Below are 21838 nucleotides of genomic sequence, written 5' to 3'. Positions count from 1 at the left end.
GTTCTGCCCGATGCAGTACTCTCAGCTATTCCCCGGATGATGGTCCCTGGACCGTCACTACAGCCCAAGGGCACCTGCAGCCGTCCTAGCTCTTCCCCACCTCTCTAGCAGAGGTATGGTCCACACTCACTCTCCCCCGCAGGGAAGAGGACTGGAGAAGGCCTTTCCACTGTGCGACCTGCCTTCCTCAGTGGGGAAGGAGAACCTACAAATTTAGGGCGGTCCTGCCTTTAAGTACTGCCAGGAGGAGGGGGAAAAACCCATATCAACTACTGGCAACCTGATTGTACCAGGGTTTACTGCCAGCCCAAGGGCAGAATAGTAGCCATCAAGTGACCTGGCTACACAAGGCCCTGAGATTTTTTTTTCCAGTCCAGGAAAACATGTACAGTATTTATCATTTAAAAAAGGCCCTGAGATTTTTTTCCAGTCCAGGAAAACATGTACAGTATTTATCATTTAAAAAGGCCCTGAGATTTTTTCCAGTTCAGGAAAACATGTACAGTATTTATCATTTAAAAAGGCCCTGAGATTTTTTTTTCCAGTTCAGGAAAACATGTACAGTATTTATCATTTGTTCAAGTTGTTCTGTCATTGACTCCTCACAATCACCTTCAAAACATGTCAAAAAGGTAAATTTCACCCAACTACCAGAACACAAACATCCTGGATCCATGCTGTAACAGCCTTAGTATCTGTTAAGTTTGACGTCCATATCCATCCACAGAGCTTGTCCTCTATCGTTGACTGAAGGCTGGGGCTTCTTCTATAAAAGGCTCAGCTGGGACTCAGGAAACTATACCTCCTCTGAACACTCTGAGGTTTGGTACCTGGTGACCGAACTGCCGGAAAAATGGGGACTTTTAGGGGGATATGGATACCTATATTTGCCCTCATAACAGTTCTTACCTGTCTCCGGATACAAGGTAAGCACTCAATTTCTATAGTCATGAAGACAAAAAGGGTAAGAGAAAGGGTATGTTTCTCTAAGGTAGACACAATTTGATATACTGTACCACATTTTATTGTATTTATTGTATTTCTCTGTATGGATTAGGAATTGTATGTAGACCCATCTCTAACAATTACGTTATTGGTTTCCCCTCAGAGGTGTAGTTATTTGTTTATTGTATCCCAGTGAATGTTAATCCATTTCCAAGTCTAGCCATAGACAGTATTGTAATAGATTATATTACAAGGGCCAGCAGGTTACCTGCATCACTACGCGCTCTCTCCGAGGACTAGTATAATTCCGTAACCCACAAATCAATTAGCTGTTTGTCAAAGATTGTCCCTACACTATATGTGGCACTTTCTGTTTGATTATTATTTTTAGCAACATTTTTTCATTTTCCCCCCGTGAAGCTGTACAGGGGAATCTGAACATGCAAGATGCTTCCTTTAAGCCGTCAAGTACAAACCCGTCTCAGAAGCTGGATAAACCTGGTAAGACAGTCCATCTTCACTGATAAAATGATGAATGCATGTAGCAGTTTCCCACTAAAGAAGATGAGAGCAAAGGAAATCAATTTAAAGAAATGCATGGAATTAGCACAATCAAAATTCCTCTAGGTTTATAAAACATGGCATAAGTATAGTGTACATGACCCTGGAATCAGGAGAGGTCCCCCCCCCCCACCCCCCTCCTTTCCCATAAATAATACCACCACCAGTTTAGGAGGAAAGGCCACATCTTAAATGATAACCAAAAAATAAACAAACATACCACGTAAAGGGGAATTGCCTGGCAAAGCCTGCCCAAAATCCAAAGGGTACGGATCCCGTGCCCCAACAACAGCTACAGTCTGCCGACCCAACCTGGTCTCCAAAGGACCTCCAAACGTGGAACTGCCTTTCAAGCCCGCCGACCCAGCCAAGCCTGGAGCGTCTTGTCAACCCGCCATATAGTCATCCTTCAAAAATGGGCAAACCGTTCTGTTCCAGGACCAAATATATTTTATTAATGCCAAATATACTGCTGCTGTGACGAAATAGCACTTACAGTGTCCCACCATAAACAACTGCCAACAATATACAGTGTAATACATTATAACAGAAAAATACAATTCATCGACCCCAGAAGCATTGCCTTATAGGGAGGGAGGGAAGGAGGACCAAAGGCGAAGGAAGAGGGACATTCAGGAATTCCTTTTCATGCGATAGCACGAGATCTGCGCTATCACACCGTACAGAATAAGCCCCATGGTGTATTTCTACTGTTGGGTGGAGAACCATAAATGTATTGCAAATAATCTGAGTGACACTATTACAGATAGGGACAAGGAAAGTCTTACCATTGTGCAGATAGATTGGTTTGAACAGATGTTCATACTTTTCCACAATTACCTGTGGAATACAATATTTGCCCAAATTAAAAATACGTGCCAGGTGCTTCAAGTTTAATGATATAATTACAGTCTAGCAGATATGCTATATAAGGATTCTGGAAATAAGTCACAATTATGCTTTATTTGTGGTCATCCAAGACATTTGATCTGCACCATAAGTTTGATGATCTCCAATTCTGCACGAATGGTCTTGCACCAATTCTAATCAACACATTTTGCATGCAGTGAGTTGCTGATTGTAAGTTTTTATTATTAGAGAGCCTTTGGAAAGTGAGAGTTTGGATCTTGTAAATGTGCAATATGGGGGCTTGAATTTGTGTCCCTTTCTCCTTACAGGTCAAAAGTTTGTGTCTGGACATCCTGCTGTGAACAATGATGATTATGGTTTGTGCACTTTAAGTCTATCTGTGCTATTTAGGTTTCAAAATGTGTTCATTTAAATTCAGCTAGTACTTAACTGTAACTTGTATTAAAACAATTTTTTTCCAGTTTAAAGAATACATTGCAACAAATTATAAACCAAAATTGTGCAACGCAACGAAAACATGACTTCTGTCCTTACATGGAAGCAACATTGTTTTTTCGCAATAAACAGATATAGCAGATGCTATTACCCGCTTTATCGAGAAATAACACCCTAAATAATACTGTAAATAAGGCATCAGTTGCTATCTCCTTAGTCATTGTTTTGAACTGCTAGGCATTGTTTTGAACTGAACAGCTGTTAAAGAACGCGCTAGTGTTAACACAACACGTTAATGAGTGCAATAACAGCTTCATTAGCACTCCCAAATAGAAATCTCTAATAGAAATCTCCCACTCCAAAGGTGATGATGACTATTACGATGACAGTCAAGATGACGAATTTCAAGCTGCTGAAGAAGTGGAGCAGGCTGACAACTCGTGGTATCATCAGCAACGAAATGATTATGACAAAAGTAAGTTGACAGTTTTGTTTTTCTTCTTTTGGTTTCCATTTTTGTCTTGATGGACCATCCTTGAATCCTAACCCTAAACTCCTCCTCCTCCTTTCCGATAGCCATCATGGATGGTTACTATTTTCAACTCTAGCATTTACAAAAGTTTAGTGTTTGGATTTTATGGGAAATGTGTTCTCACCTAATTTGCTATGTTCTATCTGCAGATAAACCTGCAGAAGCTTCAAAGCTGACGTTTATTGCACCGACAACAGCTCCAGTAATAAGAAGTAAGTGAGTTTAGGCGTGGTAGAGGATAGGGATGTGAGATACTGTAGCTGAATAAGAAACTAATAAACAAATAATGAAATAATTTGTGGATCAAACGCAAAGGTTATTAGGAGCTACTATAGATTCCACCTTCATGCATGTGCCACCATATGATTCAGAGGGATATAAGGGACACTTTCTAAGGATCAACTGTTTGACTTACAGAGAGTGCGACTGCTCACAATGGACGAGTTTGTAGTACCTGGGGTAACTCCTACTACAAGACATTCGATGGAGACATCTTCCACTACCCGGGGAAATGCAACTACTTGTTTGCTTCAAACTGCAAAAGCAACTTTGAAGAATTTAACATTCAGATCAGGCGTTCCATTGTGAAGAACCTTCCCACCATCAGTCACATCATTATGAAGATCGACGGAACCTCTATTGAATTGACCAGTGACAAAATTACCTTCAATGGCCACCCGTGAGTTGCTTCTTGTTATTTAGTGTGCCACTCATCTAATTGTGCAAATAGTGGATGAGAAGTGGACCACTTTTGTGTTGGTGACTGTTGAGAAATGTTAACCATGACATACAAAAAGGACAGGGGTCCCAAAGGCGATTTATTCACCTTTGTTTAGGATCTACCCTCTATTGCGAATGAAGTGACGTCTTCTTCAACAGACACGGTTTTGATTCACCTGTAACTACTGTACATCCCAGAGCGATTTTCGTGGCCAAATAACTCCTACTTTGGATACTTCTAATTTCATACTAGTTGTTTAGACAGCTACAGTACGTGCAGAGAAACTCACTTGTGAGTTAATGTAATGTTAATGCATATGGTACAGATGATAAAAGCTTGCAAAAGGTTGAAATATAATAATTTGTTAATCTTTAAATGCACCTAAAATTACATTACAATCAGCACGTGGCCCTTCAATTTCTACATGTTTTTCTGATTTCACCATTTGCAGAACTACAGTAGTTGAAGACCCCTTTGGTAGGCTATCTGCCCTTGCCAGGTGTCTAAGCAACTAAATGCAATATTTCACACCTACCCTTACCTTTAGGCTAAGGTAATACAAATATGGTACAGATGCTATACTGTACTTAAATGTTCACATTGTTATTTTCCTATGAAATAAAATCATTTAAAATTGCATTACAATACTCATTCGTACCTCTGGGAAAAGAAGTTTAAAGAGCACTAACATTTCTTTATGAATATATATATGTTCTCTCATTAGCATTCAACGTGTTATTGCTTAAGATAGCATAAAATATAGTTATGAATGGTAAATATGTTGTATTACTCTTTTTTCTGAAATCATGTTGTTATTCCTTCACAGGATACAGCTGCCATACACTTTCTCAGGAGTCCAGGTGGATAGGAGTGGAATATACATCAGAGTCATTTCCAAATTGGGCCTGGAATTTATGTGGAATGAAGATGAGTCCATCTTGGTAACTGTCACCAAATACCATGCCAATGGAATCCAGTGCTGTACCAAACTATCCCCTGCTGTTCCTTCCTGAAAAACAAACTTGTATCTTGATTTTCATGACACTTTGTATGCAGTGAAATATCCTAAGTAGTCATGATGAGCTATAATATGTCTTATCATAATGCAATGGGGCATCATTTTATTAAACGTTCTTTTCTTCTTTTAGTTGGAACTGGATAAGAAATTTGCCAACCAGACCTGTGGTCTTTGTGGGGACTTCAATGGAATTCCAATTTTCAATGAATTTATTACAAACAGTAAGACAATTTCCATGTTGGGTTTGAGAAAGCATATAAATAATCATCAAGGAAACTAACAGCTACTGTATGTGGTTTCTTGCAGAAGTGAAAATGAGTGACATTCAGTATGGGAACATGCAGAAGATGAATGGACCGACAGAAATGTGTCAAGATCTGACCGTGGCCCCCCAAAACAACTGTACAGACTCTGTAAGTATAACAGTATCATACTGTACAGAGTCTATTTGTGAATAATCACAACATTCAATTCTATTTAACAGTATTTCCAATTCCCCATTATATCAGTGGTACAAAGCTCAATTTCCCCCCTTTGCAAATGAGGCAAAACTCCCTCAAAGCTTGAAGTTGAAGAACAGTATGTGACAATATATTTTGGAATAGGACATGGTTGTAGACTAGATCTTGCTATAATTGACTGGTCTGTTAACTTTTACTGTTGTGCTCCCATATTATATTTTCCTGCTCTCGTAACAATGTCCTCACCTTATCCTTCTTGTGTAAATTATTTAACAGAGGAGATTATGTGAGGTGATCCTGACCAACTCCGCATTTTTACCCTGTAACCGGATTGTGGATCCAGCTCTCTACATAGACGCTTGCGTGCAGGACTTGTGTCGATGTGCAGGGAATGCATCTGGCTTCTGCCTGTGTAACACCTTCACTGAGTACTCACGTCAGTGCGCTCATGCCGGAGGGAGCCCTAGTAACTGGAGAACCTCCAAACTGTGCCGTGAGTTATACAGATCCTTAATCTCATTACTCATCTGTCTATAGAAGACCGGTAGACAATGACATTATTTCTATTTATTGGATATTTTGTGGTATTTACTGTATTATGGATTCTATAACAAACCACAGGAAGCGGGAGATTCACTAAATGCTGATGTGAGTATCGTACCTTTATCTAGGGCTACATAGTTATATAGATGAAGTTGAAAAAAGACATATATCCATCAAGTTCAACCTACAGTACTGTATGCTAAATTTAGATGACAGCTACTTATCCTATATGAGTATTTCAAGTATATTGATCCAGAGGAAGGATAACAAAAAAAAAAAAAACAGTGACATTTCATCTAATGATATCTCATAAGGGGAAAAATAAATTCCTTCCTGACCACAAATATTGGCAGTCAGATTACTCCCTGGATCAACATCCTTCCCATGTTTACTTATTTGGTATATCTCTATGTATCAAGGTAATTGCGGTGAGAAACCTGTACATTTTCATCTTGTACTTACAGTACATATCAAAGTACTTTGCTCTACTTTTGTCCCAACTGCCCTACAGTAGTTAGCAACTTGGGGAGTGACTGTAGGGGAGGAATTACATGGTGCACATATTATCATGAGATACTGTATATCCTAATCTCGGGTCTCTTTGCGTCATTCTCTTTCCATTGTATTTGGAACAAAGAATCTGCCAGGCTGCAGCTATAGTGGCTTATGTCTTTCATGTGCCGCAACTCTGTTTAAAAACACAGAGCAGTGCGTCAAAACACATTTTTCTCTACATTGATGCATAGACCCACTTGGCGTTAACTGCCATTGAAGTCGATGGCAGTTAACACTGGATTGCTGTGTAAAACCCCAAATTGGTACGTTGGGGAATCCGGCATTAAAGTAATAAGTCTCTAGTTTATAGAACATGCAGAGTATGCTGTAGGAATTATAGATACGGTCTTACAAAGTTAAACAGCTTCATGTGGGGTCTACAGCTTACACAAAGAAACATCAAAAGGTATTTTTATTTGTTTATTCCAGCTTTAAAATGTAATTACAACATGGAGTACAATGAATGTGGGAGCGCATGTCCAAACACCTGCTCCAACTCTGAGCGCTCACTGGTCTGTGAGAACCATTGCATTGATGGGTGCTTCTGTCCTGCAGGTAACGTTTTCTCTGACACTAAAACAACTGATTGCAGATGATTATAAACAGGTTACATTTTTGCTTTCAAAAGCTCATGTAAAATTGCAAATACTTCACATGTTTCTGAGGTTCAAATAAAAAACATCAAATGATGTGAATAGTTAAGCGATATACATTATAATTTTCCTTTAAACATTTGTGTGACATTATCTACGTTCTTTTATGTTGCAGGAACCGTATTTGATGACATCAACAACTCTGGCTGTGTCCCCAAGCATCAGTGCTCTTGTACATACAATGGAGAAGTCTATAAGGCAGGCAAGGGATATTCTGCCCAATGCCAATCATGGTAAACTGTCTTTGCCTTTTTATTTGAGTAGTCTGAACCCATCCCTAGAAATAGTAGAAGTAATTTTGTCGCCTACATCCGGCCTTCCCAAGCTTTTAGATAGTATTATTTCATTTCTTTTGTGACTTACCAATGGCGCCTTTTGGAATTGGCTCTATTCTATTGGTAGAATGAGTGCCGATGCTTTGGCATAGAACAATGTAGACCAACTGCATCCCATTGCGTAGGAAAGACAGCATGGCAATTCAACAATCGTTGAGGGCTTCCTATTAATTTCATACCTAACCACACTTGGCATTGCTTATACGTTATGTGGAACCACAATTTGAGGGATTTCTAGATCCTATTCTCCCACAACAACATTACAGTATATTTCCCTTTTTATAAGAAAATAAATAACTATGAAGCAATGTCAGTAAATTCCTGCCATAATACTAATATTTATCTCTAGCACCTGTTCTGGAGGGAAATGGATCTGTGTTGAAAAAGCTTGCATGGGGACCTGTGCCATCGAGGGAGGATCTCATATCACCTCCTTTGATGCTACTCGTTACACCTTCCATGGAGACTGCAGCTATGTGCTCTCAAAGGTAAGCAGATGATAATATTTTGATGTTCTAAGAGATCAAGACTATAAACTGTCCAACGATAAGACAAGCAGACTAAATTCTTAATTTTTTTTTGTACTGGTGGTGCAGGGCATTTTCTGACCCTTTATATGTTGGACAACTTATATTCTTTAAGGACAAGCATGTCACTTCTTAGACTTGATGGCCATTCATTTTGTTTCATTCCTTTTATTCAGACCTGTGACGGAAACAAATTCAGCGTTCTGGGAGAACTGCGCCAATGCGGCTTGACAAACACTGAGACATGTTTAAAGAGTATCACCCTCAATTTGAATGATGGAAAGGATGTAAGTGCACCAGGAAGCAGAGTGAGATCTATAATGCTTTAGCTACAAGTAAACTAACAATAACGGTCACTCAATCCTTTTGTTTGGCACAGTTTTTATTCCTCTACCTTACACCATTATTTTACTCTATCTCACCAGCTTATCTACATTAAATCTGGTGGCAGTATCTTTGTGAACTCAATCTACACCCAGCTGCCAGTCTCATCGGGTAAGTTGGGCCTGTTCTATGTGGAAGCCAGACACTGTATGGCCACTGTAGTCAGCTCCTCTCCGAAGACAGGATTTCTTTTGCACATATCTTAATGGATCTCAGATGCTGTTCTCTAATCATTGGATCCAATATTTAAAAGACTTGGCCTCTTAGCTGTAACAATGGTGGTTCCAGGGTAATACACCAAGTAAGATAAATTGTAGCTTAGCACAATGCTGCTCATCCTAACAATTTTTTGTTGTCCACAGCCAGTGTCACCATCTTCAAGCCTTCAACATTCTTCATCATTGTGCAGACTAAAATCGGCATTCAGCTTCAGATCCAGCTGGTTCCTACTATGCAGATCTATATTACTGTGGATCCATCTTTCAAGAATCACGTCTGCGGTACGGATCTTTACTTTCACTGTCATGTTTTAATCCATAACATATGTTTTTTGATGCAACTGAATGAATTAAAAAAAATAACCCGAGACATGCCAAGCATATTGCGAGGTTGAAAATTTGTATTGACAATGCATTGACTTCATGCTCTGTTTCTCTGTAGGTAAATTAATTTCACCTCTATGTGCTCCTCCATTCACAGGTCTCTGTGGCAATTTCAACAACATTCAAGCTGATGACTTTAGAGTTCTTAGTGGGGTGATTGAAGGGACTGGCTCATCCTTTGCCAACACCTGGAAGACCCAGGCTGACTGTCCAAATGTCAAAAACAGCTTTGAGAATCCATGCTCACTCAGTATTGAAAATGGTAGGTCAGCCTTCAAATTCAAACATGCGATAAATACATTTCAAACACATGGAAAGAGGCTAAGGGTGGAAGGGATAGATTGCAAAAAACATTTACGTGGTGAAATTAAGCATATAACAAGTTATACAGTAGTTTGATCAATTGTTTCTTTTTTGGGGGAACATATGAATTAATTTACTATCTTTACACATAAAACGTGTATGATTTTTCTCTGTCCCCCTATCACAGATCATGGGTAGACTTTGTATTTTATTCACATTATTATTATTCCTTCTCAGATATCGATGATGTTTTTTTTTGTTTTATAATAAATGTAGACCGCCCAGGTAAATGTTGTACTAACTCCAACATGCCTTGTCTACAGAGCAATACGCCACACACTGGTGCGCAATGGTATCTGACACGAAAGGACCCTTCGCTGAGTGTCATCAGAAAGTGAATCCTGCTGTCTACCAGAAGGTAAGATATGCCTCTCTATACCTCTTTATTAAAAACCTGATTCGGCTTTTGAAAGAATGTTTGCTGACGAGAGGTAAAAGGAAGATGGACAACAAGATTTTTCTCAATAATCCTATTGACCGGTTGTATCAGTGACGAGAAAGGAAAATGTGTCACGTTATATTTTCTGTTGGTGATGAATATATACATTGCCAGTGGATATGTGTGTGTTATATCATACAACAAGCGTTCAGGTTGGGGCGTTAACAAAAACAGCAGATGGCAAGGTTTTAATGACAGTGTTATAACATCGTCAGTTCTCAGGTGCTGCATGTACAGATCTCTAATAAAGTCTGTGTCTTTGTATCTCTCCAGAACTGTATGTTTGATACTTGCAACTGTGCTAAAAGTGAGGAGTGCATGTGTGCAGCGCTCTCGTCCTACGTCCATGCCTGCTCTAAGGCAGGAGTCATGCTAAAGGGATGGAGAACGAATGTCTGCAGTAAGTTTCTGAGATATTATTGTTCTACTTACGGAGAGCAGATTTTCAGAACAATTGACTAATTAAACCTCTTTTGTTGGGTAGAGATCATGTAATATTGTTATAGTCTAGTAGGGATCTCATCTTCTTATCTCTGCAAATGCTGCCCTGTTCTTTCTAGAAAGTAGATTGAACATTAGCCTCTGTGTCTCTAGAACAAAATACATGTAAGCTTAGCCATATCACCACACACTGAATATATTGTGCGTCAAGTAATGTAGAAACAATTTGACAAGAACGTTGAGTTCCTCTTGAAGAGCTTCTAATCTAAGAATTATCTGGAGGAGTAGGAGACAGTAAACAATGTGCATGTGTCTTGGGAAATAATCTAGCACATAGTCTAAACCCGTCTCTATGTTTAAACCCTAGAATCATACACCACAACCTGCCCAAAGTCCCTATCGTACAGCTACGTCGTCAGCACCTGCCAGCCCACCTGCCGCTCCCTCAGTGAGCCTGACATCACTTGTGACATATCCTTTGTCCCCATTGATGGCTGCATCTGTCAGAATGGAACTTACCTTGATGACAGCGGAAAGTGTGTTCTTCCTTCTTCCTGTCCTTGTTTCTATAAGGGAACAGCGGTACCACCAGGAGAAGTAATCCACGAGAATAAGGCCATATGGTAAGCAAGTTTGTCTATGGAACTGTTCCACATTTCATGTACATTACAGTGAAATAAAACCTTCTGTACAGTATATTTCTATGTTATGGTTATACAGTATATAGTTTATGAGGCTAGAGTTACTGTGACTGTATTAGTCCTGAACTCCACTATTCCCGTCAATGCCTTTTATGGAACCACTATGAGAATTCTTCATAGTAGTTGTTGCAATTAACTTTTTAAGATTAAAAAAAGTCTCTCTTTCAGATGATATATTTTATTGTACCAATGTTTATTGTAATTCTGTATTATATTACAGCACCTGCACGCTGGGAAAACTGGACTGCATTGGAAAGCAACCTCAATCGAAAGGTAAAAGGATCCCTTCTTTACTTGCACCTTCTCCAAAAACAACTCTCTACATCTATACAGGCACACCCCGGTTTAAGGACACTCACTTTAATTACACTCGCGAGTAAGAACATATCGTCCAATAGGCAAATGGCAGCTCGCGCATGCTCCTGTCAGCACGTCCTCAACAGCAATACCGGCTCCCTACCTGTACCGAAGCTGTGCGCAAGCGGGGAGACTAAAGAGCCTGTTACAAATGCGTTATTTACATCAGTTATACATGTATATGAGGATTGCAGTACAGTGCATGCATCGATAAGTGGAAAAAAGGTAGTGCTTCACTTTAAGTATATTTTCACTTTACATTCATGCTCCGGTCCCATTCCGTACGTTAATTTGGGTTATGCCTGTATCTAACACATAAAAAAAAGCAAAACAATTATCTTCAGCATGGTGGGCAATTATTCTGTCTGGTGGGCCACTTTGCAAGCTTGGTAAGCTTCGCGGGCCACACACTTTATTTAGGTCCTCTTCAGATCCCTTCTTCACCAGTTTCTTCCCCACATGCTCCCCTCCTCTCCAACTTCTCCCCATATGCTTCCCTCCTCACCAGCTTCTCCCCCCACATTCACCTCCTCAATAGCTTCTCCCCCACATACTTTTCTTCTCACCTGCACCTCCCCTACATACCCCCTCTTTATTTCGCTTACTCCCTTCACTGTTTCTTACCCCCTTCACTCCTCCCCTTCCTTTCTCTCACTCACTATCCTCCACTCTTCTTTCCCTCACTGTCCCCCCCTTCTCTTACTCTCCCACCTTCTCTCTCACTCTACCCCTCTCCGTTCTCTCACTACCAACAGTTTCTGCTGGTGTTCAGCAGAGAAGAAATAGTAGCAGAAAATCGCTAGTGAAAAGCGAGTAATAAACAATTTGTACTTTTAATGAGGCATGTTCATGTGCCGATATCAAGGCTCTTTCTTCAATAGTGCAAAACTGAGCAAATCCTTCAACAGTGATCTACTGCAAATTCTCACATGGGTTTACAATTGGTAACTCGTCATGAATGAATATTCAACTAAGCGTTTTATTCCAGTAAACACCTTAGTTCTTCTATCCTCTAGTGTGTGATGCCCCCATGATCTACTTTGACTGCACCAACAAAAACGCCGGCACAAAGGGATCAGAGTGCCAGAAGAGCTGCCAGACCCTTGACATGCACTGTGTAAGTTACCCTAAAGATGTGCAGAACCTCTTTATATGTTAAGAGAACCCATTTTTAACTTAAACAAACCCAAATGATTAGCTTATGCCCCCTTTAGTTGCTGACTTATTACCCATTTGACAAGTAGCTTACAACTGTTAAAAAAAGGTAGCAACTACCCCCTCCCACCCTGATAAACCTGCTATAGCCAGGAGTGCACAAACAATTGTTTGATAAGGGGGTGCTTTACAATACTTACACAATCAGTAACATACCTACATTACTATAATGTAAAATGTATTTTGAGTTCTGTGAATTGATGTTTTCTTCACACTACATGTGTTTCCTTGATTTTTGAAAGAAAACATTGTTTCTTGATGTGCCCAACAGTACAGTGCCCAATGTGTGTCCGGCTGCCTGTGCCCCAATGGACTGGTGGCTGATGGGAATGGAAGCTGCGTGCGTGAGGAACAGTGCCCATGCATACACAACAATGAAGTCTACAAACCAGGCTCTGAGATCCGAGTCCAATGCAACACCTGGTGAGAACTAGAAGGCATCACCCCAAACATCATTATTATTTGTTTTTATTTATAGAATAGGTCAGATAGTAATAGAATCCTTTGGCAAAAAAAGTGAAATATTACAGCGGAAAAAAAGCACTGTAAGACAGGATTGCAGTATTTATCTTTTTCATGCACAAGAACCATTTTCTTTCCCTCCAGTACCTGCAAAAACAGAATGTGGAAATGCACCAGTAACACGTGTCTGGGCACCTGTTCTGTATATGGAGATGGACACTACCTCACCTTTGACAGCAAGAGATTCAACTTCAATGGAGACTGTGAATATACCTTGGCTCAAGTAAATGCCGCTCGTTCTTTTCCCTTCAAGTGTAGATTACTTATATTGTATTTGATTTCTTAATAGTTTTAAAAAAAAACTGGTTTACATATCATTGTAAATACTAGTGTGAAATCCAGTCATTAATGTGTAACAGAGAAAGCCTGTAATATTCTACTCTACCATAACGCCTTTGAGCTACTTTTCTCATCCTGGTGTACGGGTATCTGTATGGACATCTCTGAACCTTGACCTGTGTTCTTCTAATCCCAGGACTTCTGCAAAGGTGACGCCAAAGGCACTTTCCGAGTCATCACCGAGAACATCCCATGTGGTACCACAGGGACCACCTGTTCCAAATCAATTAAGATCTTTCTGGGAGTAAGTATTATCTGTGAACATAACCCTTTAGACAGAGTGGCCTTTTTTTTTAACATATGATATACATTTTACAATTTTTTTTTTAATATTACTTTGATTACCAAGCTTCCTTTATAACTTAAAGGTGAAATGTTGTTTCTTATAAGGCTTCTCAAATCACATTTTATTTTTTTTCCAGAACAATGAGCTGATACTTGGGGAGGATAAATTTGAGGTGGTAAAAAGGGATGTTGGAGAATATATACCATACAAGGTGCATCAAATGGGCATCTACATGGTAATTGAAGCATTGAATGGACTGGTTGTGGTGTGGGACAAGAAGACAAGTATCTTTATCAAGCTGGAGCCAAGTTTCCAGGTAAGGCTCAGTGAAACCAAGATAGTGATGCAGGGATGGAATAGTGATTACATAATGAGAATTATAGCATATTGCATCTGCACTTTCTCAGGTAATTGGTGAACAAACAATATTTCAGAGATTTCTAAGTGTTCACAAAGCAAATTTGAAGACATTAGCCTATTTTAGCTTTTTTCTTCACTATAAACATTACTGTACAATTTTATGATACAGATGTGGCTCAGTGAGTAAAGACACTGACTGACACTGATATTGTTGCAGGGGAACCTGGTTCAATTCCTGGTGTCGTCACCTTGGGCAAGTCATTTTATCTCCCTGTGCCCCCCCCAAAAAAAATAGAGCAGTGCTTCCCAACACACTTTTCTCTATGTTGATGCATAGACCCCCAAAGAGAGAAATAGCTATTTCCAGAAAAATAATAAAAACAAATAGCGCTCTTTTGGCTAAAATGAACTATCTGACCTGTCAATATCAGTTTCCTAGTACGAGGAATACTTCTGTGCTGGTAGATTTAATATTTTGCCTTTTTTCCCCTTGTAGGGTAAAATCTGTGGGCTCTGTGGTAACTACGATGGAAATGCTGTCAATGATTTTACCACCAGAAGTCACTCTGTGGTCGGTGATGTGATTGAATTTGGTAACAGCTGGAAACTCTCCCCAAGCTGCCCAGATGCTGCGACTGTCCGGGATCCCTGTTCTACCAACCCATACAGGAAGGCATGGGCACAGAGACAGTGCAGCATCATCACTAGTGATGCATTCTCTACTTGTCATCCTCTGGTATGTAATTTACACCATGTAAATGGGGACACATACAGAACTGGAAGCATAGATATGTAACTACAGGTAGTCCTCGTTATCCAACGTTTCACTTTACAATGAATGGCATATCCAACGCTTTGCAATGCAACCCTATGGGCCGTTTTTCGACGCCTGAATGCGTTATCCAATGCTCACCGCCACTGATTAACATGGGACTCACTTTACAATGGTTTCACTATCCAACGCTAATTCCAGAACGGATTCTGTTGGATAACCGAGGACTGCCTGTACTAAATACCATATGGATGGTTTCAATATGTCCCCATTGTACTAACTCACTGTACTGGCTTCTCTTGAATTATCCTTACATTTTGCCTGACTACAGATGTAGCTGATGTGATTGCACATGTTATAACATGATTATCCATTACCCCTGCCATGAATTTATCCCGTTACTGCAACATAACGAGTGCAATAAAGTCTGGTACATCTGTACCTATTTTGTTATTCACAACATCACCACATCCTGCAGCATCTGTCTATTAATGTGTGTCCCCCTTACATTTCTTTATACAATCAAGATACGTTTTGATCGTCTACTTTTTATACTAACACTTTTCCTCTAACTTCCAACATTCTTTCCTGTCGTTCCCAGAATTTCTCCCTATAGTTAAATTCAAACCTCTTTTCTCAATTTATTTCCTTCATTTATTTTCTTGTATCTGACAATTTTCTGTTCTCATTCTTATCACATTTTTTGTTTGTTTATCTGTGTGGGCTTTTCTTTGTGCTGAGCACCTGTTATCTACATCTTTAGTTCTTTAGTATTGTGTATTAACTATATCAGATCCCAAATGCGCACAGTTGAATCTACAGTGCGCAAATGATGTTTACCATGTGGCATATTTAACAACTACTGTATTGGAATCAAACCCCATGTTTCTCCACTCGCAGGTAGACCCAGTTAAATATTATGATGCTTGTGTTAATGATGCCTGCTCCTGTGACACTGGTGGAGACTGCGAGTGCTTCTGTACCGCAGTAGCCTCATACGCCAAGATCTGTAGTGAAGCCGGAGTCTGTGTTAGTTGGAGAACTCCAACCATGTGCCGTGAGTATGAATTACTGGGGGGGGAAAAGCATGTGAAGCTCTAGAGACCTCAGTCAATGAAAAGGCCGGCAGTAGACTTAAGTAGTATCATTCGCTGTGTTCAGTTCTACCTCAGGACAGAAATATTTTATACTGTCTACAGTATGTGTTACCTTGACTGATGTTCATCCCAAATACGTTGTAATCTTTGATTTCCTTGTTTTTGGAGTCTTTCCTCTAATCTATTTTATGGAAGAGCACTCTTGCATTTTCTTTTATGTAACCTTTTATATAATTTTTATGTATAAATGATATTTTAATGTGATTTATAATGCACGCAGTAAAACACACAAATATTATGTTCAATGGGATGTATATACACAGATGAGGTAGAAAAAATACATTTATTAAATTCAAATTGGGTGAGATATTTATCCTGTAGGTATAGGTCTGTAGGTCCAGAGGAAGGCAAACAAAACATTTCCCTCTTGTGTCATAGAAAAGTCTAATTACCGCCATATTCACTGGGACCTATTTATTTATAAATGGTTAGTGATCTTCATCTCATTTGCATATAGGTAAATTGGGTTAACTCAACATTATACTGTATAGCATTAGCAATACAAATAAGTGACAATTCATAGAAATCTATGGTTATGTATAGTAAAATTACTTTTTACGAAACCCTATGGCAGAAAATTATTTAACCGCCTTGCTGCTGGAGGCTACCAATGCATTACAAAGTGTGTGTAATATATATATATATGTATATATGTATATATATATATGAACAAAAGAAAAAGAAGCGCCAGCTCCATAGCATAATACTGTTGTAAAAAACACAAATTTATTAACATTACAGAGAGGCCGCCAGGACATGCACTCACTTCAATTCTTAAAAAACATTCATTTGAGACAATCTGTAAGCCTCCAGGAACTGTGTGGAGGGGAAGATGCAGCCAGGGTATAATCAGAGCAATGATGCTATGCTGAAGATGTATAAGGCAGATACTTATCAGTATAAGATGTCATCAGGAGTAGAGAGGGGAGGGATGATGTTGTCCACTTCAGTGGTGGTGTATCTGGTATCCAAAGAGCTGGCACTCGTGGCCTCGTGGCGCTTAAATGGACCCTTTAGTATCACAACAGGAATGTCCACACTAAACAGTATAGTGGCGTCGCCCAAGCAATGCAGTTAAAACTGCTACTCTCCTCTCACTCTGTATCCGTATATACATGTGTGTAATATATATACATATATATATATATATATATATATATATATATATATATATATATATATATATATATATATATATATATATTCTATGTAGGTAGGCAGAGAGACACCACTACTATCTGATCTATTTCAGACCTCTCCAGAATATTAGTCATTCATCTCCAGTTTTGTCAACAATTCTCCCTCAATTATTATTTTTCTGTAAATAGTTTTGTAAATGGCATACAGTAAATACTTGTATAGGATGTGAAAAAGCTCCAAATGTACATAATAGGACATCACATTTTCCCCATAATAGAAAACCAAAAGCAAAGAACCTTAGGCACAGCCAGAACCAAAAATGGCAAAACCAATGGGTCATGAGAAAGGTCCCATTGGGTACCGAAACATTGAGTCAATAGAGTTCACTTTTTTTCATATAGAAGTGCACCCTACCTTTACCCTTATTTTGTATTTTGTTTTGTACATGCCCTGTTCTGATTTTATATATACAGTATATAGAGATCAACCCCGTTATAGTGCCATCCGCTACAATGCGGTCTCAGCGGGGCTCTGTGTTTTGTTTACGCGATCCCGGTTCTAACGCGGTCTCATTATGTGGACCCCGAGTACCGTGTTATATCGGGGTTCAGCTGTGTGTATATATATATATATATATATATATATATATAGTCAGATAAGGCAGTTGGCACTCCAATAGGTGCTGGTAAGCCACAGGTGCACGTCCCATATAGAGAATGTAGTTATACGTTACCGTTCCAAGGATTGGTAAACAAGAGACAGCACTCAATGTTGAAAATCAAAGTGTATTAGTGAAAGCAAAAATACATCCAGAAACCCAACGTTTCGGTCCTACAGAATGGGACCTTCCTCAGGGGGATACAAAAAAAAAAAACTTTGCTATATATATATATATACTCATATTCTTGAAAGATTTAATAATGCAATCATAATATTCTTATCTTATGTTGCGCTGTCAGTGTACACCGTACTTCTCTGTAGAGTGACTTGTCCAAGGTCACAAGTAGAGGTGACACTGGTTTTCAAACCAGGTTCCCCAATTTCAAAGTGAGTGACGTTACCACTGAGCTACTCCTTGTAATGCTATGAGGAAACCATATTTGAATGTTCTCTGTTATATGTTCTTTAACACTTTTAATATTCAGTTTAATCTCCTTCTCAAAACAGCTGTGTTCTGTGATTTCTACAACCGTCAAGGACAGTGCGAGTGGCACTACAAAGCATGTGGTGCTCCATGCATGAAGACCTGCAAGAACCCCAGTGGAACATGCTACCACAATCTTCCAGGCTTAGAAGGTAATACACTGGCGACACACTTTATTCGAGCTCGGCTAGTCCCACGAATTCGGGTATACCCGGTGTATTGAGGTTTGTGACTGTTTTCTGCCCGAGTGCATTGAGGTATTTTCCAAGCAGGGATTGAAGCATTTTATTCCCGCTGGCTGCAATAATGCACAGTATATATATATATACTGCATTACAATTCATGAATTTATGCCATCTGGTAGACACGCGAAGCATTGCAGCCTATTAAATCCTAATCATTATCATTTAACAGATCAGCCGCCCATCAGCCAGGCATGAACCCAGGCTGGGAAGGCAAATGCAACGGGGCTTGTCAGAGGTGAGGAGTGGCGCATTCCAGGTATCTGCCAGGTACATACCGGGTATTTGCTCGAATAAAGTGTGTCGGTGCAGTAAATGCGATCCACTGTAAATACATCTATTACCAAGGACGAGACCTTAGCCACTGACCATGCTGTGCAAGCATTACTGTTGAATTCTAATGTATGTATAGATTAATACATGGGCATATGGAGAAGAGGTTTGTGAGGATTTACCATTTCTGTACACTCTCTTACATCTACGAACAATTGTATTGTTGGCCAAAAGGCATTACGACATAAGATGAATATTCATTAAATCCCTAAAAAGAACATCCTATAAAAAGGCTTGGGAGAACTCTTTTGACAGTAGCTTTCTTATGGTCCTTATTCTTAATCTGATCTATATAAGAATGGAAATCAGTAGTACTGTAGTTGTCCTTCTACCATCTCATTTTCACGGCCATTCATAATCAGAGAACAAATACTTTGCATGTGTGCTTTAATTCAAATGGTTGGTGGTACTACAAACATAACTTGTACAACTCTATGCCTTCTGTATGCAGGTTGCTACCCTAACTGCCCAGTGAACAGACCTTTCCTTGATGAAGACACAATGCAGTGTGTGTCAGCTTGCAACTGTTATGATGGATCCGGCAAAATGTACTTGCCTGGACAGGAGATGCCTAATGAAGAGACTACTTCTTGTAGGACGTGGTAAGAAAAGATTCTGCAGGGCATCATGATAACGATGCAGATACATACTTGACCTCCTACAACACATTAAGCAAAAGCCAGTAATTAAACCCATGGCCCATCAAATTTCACAACTCTTATGAAGGTTTCCTTATAACACTAGAAGCACAAAGTAGAAAATGTTTTCTTTCTATTTCATTATAATGGTACCTAAGATTAAGGGGAACTTTAACTAACCTGACTGAAATGTCTTTGTAATAAGTGGTGAAATTCCTTTCTTCTTGTTTTTCAAATACTGTAGATCCCTTTTTCTGGATTGAAAAAAAAAAATGAGTCCCTATCCCTCTTTATTCATAATCATCTAGCTACGATCTTGTTTTTCGTAAGACCTGTAATGTTAGCAACGTACAGATAGCATAATCTTTTCGAACATTGTGATACATTCGTGACATGAGCTCTGACAATGTCTCACTTGGAGCACGGATGGTAACCTCTGGAATTGTATTTCCTTATTTAAGTTTTACTTCTTCCATTGGTGAACATGTTGATGTTTCAGATCTACAAATATAAATTTAAAATGATTTATATCCATACACGTTATTTTTTTGATTTTTTTTAGCACTTGCACCAAAGAGGGCATGACATGCAAAACCCTTACAGGTAAGAGATCACAACAGTTCTGGATATGATACTATACTTCTTTTCAAACTCTATACATAGATGTGTGGATGATTCCTAGTATACTGTACATTGGTGTACATATTTCTTTGCTGTTCTCAAAGTGCAATAAGTAATTGAATAGAACCCATACAAATGCCTGTGAGGGTTACTCAATTAGGTGGTGATAATCATAATGGTCATGATGGTCAACCTTGCACAGTGCTTTAGCACGACTTTTCCTTATTAGTACACCAAGTTTGCAAACATCCAAAAAATCCATTCAGGGAACCAGAAAACTCACTGTGGCTTTGTGTGTTCTCTACCATTCGTGAATTTCCCATTCACGAGTCTCCAAGGAATTCACTTACTCATCACTATCTATCTTAAACCCCATTTCCCTAATTATATTCTGAGTTTAGTAGGTGTTCGTTTTAATACATTCATTCAAGAAGATGCTCTGGGGAGTAGTGTCCCTCCTTACATGTGAACGTCATGTAATGTATGACTTACTCAGATCTTATACCTTCTATTGTGTACGATACATGTGAATGATAACATGGGTCTCAGGGTTTATTCCTTTATTTCGGAAATTTGACAAGGAAACAAATTGAAAATCCACATGGACTGCAGGGCAGTTAGAAAGCAGCAATGTTCTGCATTTGCCAACTCACTGCTTTGCTTTTCTGGCTATGTTTTCCAACTGGAAGTTTAATTGTACTGAGATTAGAACATTGACTATTAGAGTGTCCATTAACTAATTGAATGTTCTGCATGAGTACTACAGAGGTAGCAGAAGTTCTGATGCCCATTATTGCACGATAATGCGTTATCATGCTGTTATTTTATACGCTCGGGTTATCTTTTAACTTGAGCCACTTTATCTCCCATAAATGTTGGAATGATGTGAGTTGCAGTGTAGACAGTTGTCTTTAAATCAGTAGCCAGTTTGACGGAAGTCTATAAGAGATACAGATGTACTGTAGTAGCCTTTATTACTCTCGCTATCGCGATAATGAGTTACTGCCGACACAAGTCGCTGAGCGTTATTGTGCGATTTGCAATTCAATTCAATGTAGCTGTGTGTTGCAAAACCGTGTAATTTTGAGAACTAATCCTGCTATAGCAAAAGCAGTAACGACTGGAACATCTGTAGACCACAAACAAGGGTGACAGTTAGAGCCTTAACAAATGTTATTCTGAATGTATGCCTCAGCACTATAGATAATGGGAAATGTTTATGTGGGTCAAGAGGAAGCCACTATTGTCAGGGGTTATATCACCACCATCTGAGTTTCCATCTCTTAAGCTACAGTACGTATATAAAAAAAGCAGCTGGTAATTAGTATATTGGTCACTAACATCTCCATTCTTCTGCAGACTGTTGCCTTTATAACAAGAAGATGTATAAGAACAGGGAAACAATTTATACTACCACTGATGGTATTGGAGGCTGTATCAAAGCATACTGCAATTATGCACACATTGCGAGAATAATCACGGATTGTTCAACAAAAAGTCCTACGACAATTCCTTCCACAACATTCAGCTTCTTTACCAGCCCGCCTGTTACAGTGCCCATAACTTCCCCCATCAGCACTCAAACCAGTGCAACAGTCACATCAGGTACAGTAAATATCTGCTTTT

At 39.2% G+C, this 21838-nt stretch overlaps 1 protein-coding gene across 1 annotated transcript in view; it reads left to right on the top strand.

Annotated features, from left to right (window-relative positions):
* The first annotated feature begins 856 nt into the window (after positions 1–856).
* The window catches only part of LOC142463850 (uncharacterized), a 42175-nt gene continuing 21193 nt past the window's right edge, over positions 857–21838 (top strand). Inside the window, exons 1-32 of the mRNA XM_075566662.1 lie at positions 857–926; positions 1366–1446; positions 2685–2732; positions 3176–3286; positions 3493–3555; positions 3761–4022; positions 4891–5005; positions 5213–5303; positions 5392–5495; positions 5820–6036; positions 7071–7196; positions 7410–7527; positions 7979–8117; positions 8333–8443; positions 8582–8651; positions 8903–9040; positions 9240–9404; positions 9769–9863; positions 10218–10344; positions 10753–11008; positions 11307–11359; positions 12460–12560; positions 12930–13081; positions 13265–13403; positions 13656–13763; positions 13942–14121; positions 14662–14901; positions 15838–15994; positions 18402–18530; positions 19405–19555; positions 20154–20194; positions 21572–21817. Coding sequence (XP_075422777.1) covers positions 1386–1446; positions 2685–2732; positions 3176–3286; positions 3493–3555; positions 3761–4022; positions 4891–5005; positions 5213–5303; positions 5392–5495; positions 5820–6036; positions 7071–7196; positions 7410–7527; positions 7979–8117; positions 8333–8443; positions 8582–8651; positions 8903–9040; positions 9240–9404; positions 9769–9863; positions 10218–10344; positions 10753–11008; positions 11307–11359; positions 12460–12560; positions 12930–13081; positions 13265–13403; positions 13656–13763; positions 13942–14121; positions 14662–14901; positions 15838–15994; positions 18402–18530; positions 19405–19555; positions 20154–20194; positions 21572–21817 — 4114 coding nt within the window. The 5' untranslated portion in view covers positions 857–926; positions 1366–1385. The remainder of the gene's footprint in view (positions 927–1365; positions 1447–2684; positions 2733–3175; positions 3287–3492; positions 3556–3760; positions 4023–4890; positions 5006–5212; positions 5304–5391; positions 5496–5819; positions 6037–7070; positions 7197–7409; positions 7528–7978; positions 8118–8332; positions 8444–8581; positions 8652–8902; positions 9041–9239; positions 9405–9768; positions 9864–10217; positions 10345–10752; positions 11009–11306; positions 11360–12459; positions 12561–12929; positions 13082–13264; positions 13404–13655; positions 13764–13941; positions 14122–14661; positions 14902–15837; positions 15995–18401; positions 18531–19404; positions 19556–20153; positions 20195–21571; positions 21818–21838) is intronic.

This window comes from Ascaphus truei, chromosome 12 (genome assembly GCF_040206685.1).
Source record: "Ascaphus truei isolate aAscTru1 chromosome 12, aAscTru1.hap1, whole genome shotgun sequence".
Lineage (NCBI taxonomy): Eukaryota > Metazoa > Chordata > Amphibia > Anura > Ascaphidae > Ascaphus > Ascaphus truei.
This window is presented reverse-complemented; position numbering and strand designations above follow the sequence as displayed.